General features: G+C 44.8%; 1 protein-coding gene across 1 annotated transcript; it reads right to left on the bottom strand.

Moving 5' to 3' along the window:
* Positions 1-9: 9 nt before the first annotated feature.
* Positions 10-3208, bottom strand: LOC102208958 (uncharacterized). Its single transcript, XM_005727089.1, has 4 exons — positions 2931-3208; positions 2646-2770; positions 1492-2045; positions 10-1188 (listed from the first exon to the last, which is right to left on the bottom strand). Exons 1-4 carry the CDS (start codon positions 2993-2995, stop codon positions 157-159), a joined length of 1776 nt encoding a protein of 591 aa, XP_005727146.1. The 5' UTR covers positions 2996-3208; the 3' UTR covers positions 10-156.
* Positions 3209-5279: the final 2071 nt, after the last annotated feature.

Consider the following 5279-nt stretch of genomic DNA (forward strand, 5'->3'; position numbering starts at 1 on the left):
AAACCAGTGGAGTCTTTTTAATAGACTAGTTTTACATTATGAAGTGCAGCACATGAACAGCTGATGAAGGAGAATGCACTGAAGTGGATTATTCCTCAATCTGGACTGTTTTTTCCCTTTCAGTCGGGTGATAACGACGGACTCCTTTGATATCGACTATAAACTTTGCTCAGCGTTCACTGTGTGCCACAGCTCATTGGCCACACTCGCAACTGTTTCAGAGTCTGTAAAGGACAGATACTGCAAGCACATACAGTCCTCCCAGTCCAGAAGAGACCGATCCTCGATCAGCCCCTTTTCGGCCAACTTCATAACCAGCAACGCCCGCTTGACTGTCAGCCAGTTATGTATAATGGTGGTTGCAGGGCCTCCTTGGTTGAAGATGGAGACGTGTGGGCCCCAGAGGAGCACCTGAAGCATGGCTACCATGTCCACCATCTGAGCCCCGCTGTCGCTCTCAAGCAGAGAGGACAGATGAAGAAGCCCTTTTTGGTAGGAGGATTTGCAAACATCTGGTACTGAACCTGGAGATGTCGCACTCTCTTGCCAGCAGGCCTGGATTAAAGCTGTAATTTGAGATTTGATGGAGGTGAGGGGTTGAGCGAAAGTCTGTGGCTTTAGCACCACACGAGGACAGCCTCTCGTCCTCCATAACGTCTGAATCCTCCCTTTTTCTGGAGTGTTTACCCACTCCATTTCTTCCTTCTCCTCAGAGGCGTCCTTATTCAAGTTGTTTTCTGCCTTGTCCCTCTTCCCATCGGGCCACACTAGAAGGATCTCCTGGGGTTTGAGCTCAGCTGCAGTGCCTCTCTTACTGTATAGATGGTGTGTACCCATTAATATCTGCAGCAACAGAGCACACACCTGTCTATAATAACGCACAGAGTCTGTGCTCTGCAGCGAGCTGCTGTCTTTAACAAAATCATCCAGGCTGGCGTGTGGCAGGTCTCTTTCCACGCTCACGGCATGGCCTTTCTGGAGGAAAGACTGAACTGTGAGCTTGCAGAGGTTCGTGGCTTCTGCTGCACGCTCAGTGCTGCTTCCACCTGGTGGATTAGCAGGATCTCGAGTTTCACTGGTTCTGTAGCTGTTGCTGGTTGGGAAATAAGTAATAACATCTCGCACGTTGACGTGTGGCGGCTGCCGCTGGATTTGAGTGGAGAAAACCTCATCAATGTGTTTGTGTACCTGCACAGAGAAGCAGCAATCAAACCACTGAAGTGCCGAGTGATAAATATGTAAAAAAAAGTCGACTCTGCTGCAGCCGTGGGTATACTATAGTTCAGAGGAAGCGTTTTTGCCACCACAAGCCATTGTAGCACTTGCAAGTGCCGATAAAGATCATATTTGTTTTACTGGTTGCTATGAGCAACATTCCTACCACTTGGTTTTGCAGACAATTTCAAGGGAAATGTAACAACTACAAATCACAACATGCACACAGAGCTGGTTGTAAACTATGCAAAATGAATAAAAGACATGCAACATTACCCTTAAACCGAGCACTCTCTGTGGGAACTTTGGGCTGTGCAGGCTGTAGTAAGTCATGTTTCCAATCTCCTTTGGCTGGCTGCCCTTATGCAAGAGGAAGTCCTGAGGCTGGTATGAGCTCACATCCCTTCTAGAGCCCTCTAGCAGATTAATTGCCTCCACAGTCTGTGCCATGCTTCTAAGAAAGAGTAGATGGCGATGCTGAATCCCATGAGAAACAACCCCCTGATCGACAAAGCTGTGGAAGATGTAGGGAAGATCTTCGTCCGGAGTGTCAAACGACAGCTGGGAGAAGGACACTACGGAGACAGGACTGCTCGTGGATGGTTTAAACTCTTCTAGCTCCTCTGAGAAAAAAAGATCTTGTTTGGGTGCCATCATGTACAGCGGATTGTCAAAGTTCTGGGGGAATCTTTGCAGAGGAGAAAAGGGTGACATGTGAGGCAACGAAGGCACATGGGTGGGCGGGAGGGATAAAGCACGATGTAACCTCTTCTTCGGGACAGGCGGTGGGTTGATATCAGAGTAAAATCTCTCCAGGTGTCTGCACGGATCTGAGCAACACCATCAGAGGAATTAAAGTCAGACAACAACAGCAGGCAAAGAAGGGGAAGTAGTTTAAACACAATACAGAGACACACTGAGGTAAAATAGTTTTGTAAAACAGACATACTGCTGAAACTGCACTTATGTTTACAAAAACAACACTGACTGTTCATGAGCTGATCGGTGAGGGTTCGCTCAATAAATGGGAATATTTTAAGAATGTACTTCATTATTAATTGTTTAGCAGTAGTTTCTTTTTCTGGTGCAGCCTACTTAATATGAAACTGAATGCATGTGGCCCAGAGAAAGTTTGACACTCCTATTTGAGAGGAACTTGCTTGCATAGTACAATCACACCTCCAAAGGAGTCATTCAGTATAAGGACATTTACCCCGTTTGCCTTTTCAGTGAAAGTAAAAGTTTTGTAAGGTGACTTCCTCTCGAGTTCTCATGAACTGAAAGGCGAACTGAGAAAAAAGAACCAGATGTAATAGTATTTTTTTTCCCATCACACCGAGCCATATACTTCAGTAATCAGTAAACCACAGTGCTATTTGCCTAATTTATTGTTGCAGAGATATTTTGGTGTCATCGTTCTCCAAACCTACCGTAGCGTTGGTGTATGGGGCACTGGGCTGCATTGCAGTCGGTGGGTTCAGGAAAGACATCGTTGTATGCGGAACTTTGATGCTGTGGTACCACAGGGCTGCAGTCAGACTCCACGCTGGAATGCCTGAGGAAATACATGCAATTGCAATATATGCACAGCAAAAGCTGCCTGCTGCTCCATTGTCAGGTTTGGGTGTGGAGTGAAAATATTATTAAAATTCAATGAAAAACATGTCAAAAGGAGCCATAAAGGTTTCTCCTTCTGACAGAAAGATAATGCTTACCTGTGCTGTTTGACAGGCAGTGCCGGCGGCTGCTCGTCCACTCTGCTGCTTGAAGCAGACGCCATCGGGAATCTAACACCTAACCCGCTCTTCCACTTCTCTCACACTTTGCTTCTGTCACTGAACTGAGTGCATGTGAAGCTCAGGGGGCCAGCTCAGTCAGTATAAAACACTTCCCATCCGCTTCAGTTACTCCCCCTGCTGCGTTTCGCTGCCTCTCACAGTCACACACGTGTAGTCGCACATTTTTAAAGCAAACTTGTGTCTTCTTGAGGCTGCCCTGCTTATCTTTCGTTCTAATCGTTTCTAGTTAGACTTTGAGGTTGGCACCGGAAAAGTTATGTCTGTTCTGAGGGCAAAGCTGCTCTCTGAGCTAACCTCAGCTTGTCAAAATGGGGAAGAGCAGTTACAGCGGAGCCCCTTCAGCATGCACTCATTTTTGCTCCCTTCTGTCAGTTGCAGTTGATCTGCATGTGCTGTTTAGGTTTTCTCATGTGCCCGATGCACTTGTAGCTTTCATGCACGGGCTGCTCTCAGAAGTACTTGCTACCGCTGGTTTAAATGGAAGGAAAACATATTTGTGCAGGTGGAAACACCAAATAACTGCCTTCTGATAAACATCTACCCGTGTTTCTGTTGGTGTTCCTTAAACCTCTTTGAATGAATGTCTGGAATATAATCTTAACTTGATCCAGGGATAGTTTACTGATCACAAATACTGACACTACAGTGCACCTGAAGAGAAAACAGTGCGACAGGAAACACAGGAAATTCATATTCATATTCTAATTACATGAATGACTGCAGAAAGTTTAATCTTACAACCGCACTCTGCCAGCACAGAAAAACAACCGTGTGACAGCATCAACACCTGACTACAGGGGACAAGGTTTGATGTGATGCAACTGATAAACGGAGACATGTATGAAACCCTCCTCACATGCACACACATGCACACACATGCGCGCACACAGGTTGCTGTATGATATTTTAATCTCTGTGTGCAGCTGGTTTCTGCACCATGAAGCTCCCTTAATGTAGTCCTATCCCAGAATGCCTCTGGCTAAAAGCAGTTTTTCAGTATCTGTTATATTTACACTCACTGCAGCAGTCAGCAGGTCACTGATAAACACATGTAAAAGCGTGTAATCATGGCTGACTGTGGAGTCCGTGGACGAAGGCCGTTAGCGCTGAATCTCTTTCTGTGTTTTCAGTGAAAGTAACCAGACCAATTTCTTTTGAATTTTCACTTCTGTCTGAGAACTGAAATGAAGAAGGACGCACACATCAGAGGGTCACAAGTACAATGTGGGTCACGCAGCCTCATTCCTGCCAAACAAACTCTCCTCAGCTGACATTTAACTTTAAAGCCAGTGTACTTACACAGAGTCAAAACTAGAATGCCCAAAATATCTGAGCTCATCTGGATTAAAATATCTTCTGGTTTGATTTCTTTTAAATCTCCCAACTCAACCCAAAATCCAGATGTCACTGTGCATCCAGTCTTATGTATGCATCCAGAAAAACCACATTTCAAAAAACAAACTCATCTGTGTGTCATAGAATGAAATAAGTATTTGGTCCCCAAGCAAAGCATGAGTGAGTACTTAGTTAAGAAACCCTTGTTGGTGAGAACAGCAGTGAGATGTTTCTTGTTGTTGCTCAGGAGGATTTTTGCCCACTCCTCTTTAAATCAATTCAATTTTATTTATACAGCACCAAATCACAACAACAGTCGCCTCAAGGCGCTTTATATTGTAAGGCAGACCTTACAATAATACATACAGAGAAAAATTCAACAATAATATGACCCCCTATGAGCAAGCACTTTGGTGACAGTTGGAAGGAAAAACTCCCTTTTAACAGGAAGAAACCTCCGGCAGAACCAGGCTCAGGGAGGGGCGGCCATCTGCTGCGACTGGTTGGGATGAGAGAAACTCTCTGAATCTTTTAGGTTTCTGGGTTTCGAGGTTGCTTTATCAAACACGAAGGTTTAGAGTCTCTTGAAAGTAGAGGGAGCAGGTTCTCATTTTACTTTTAAATGTCATACAAACCACAAGTAAACCAGCAGTCTGAGAGCGAAGAGCTCTGTTGGGATATAAGGTACCATGAGGTCTGTCTATATGTCTCTTTCTTTTCTATGTCAGTACACTCACTGTGGTGTTTTGGATTGACCTGATAAAATGAATAGTTCAGCCTAGAAGTAATGAATGCGTGTTTCTCAGCATTGCTCTGAGACAGGAAATACAAACATCTCTCTTGCATCTGCATAAGGTGACTTTAACCCACGCACAGGGACAACATGCAAACTCCACAGTCAGCACATGTTAAAATAAAGCAAAAAAAAAA

The sequence above is a fragment of the Pundamilia nyererei genome, unplaced genomic scaffold, assembly GCF_000239375.1.
Source record: "Pundamilia nyererei isolate P.nyererei 1_Seehausen unplaced genomic scaffold, PunNye1.0 scaffold00023, whole genome shotgun sequence".
Lineage (NCBI taxonomy): Eukaryota > Metazoa > Chordata > Actinopteri > Cichliformes > Cichlidae > Pundamilia > Pundamilia nyererei.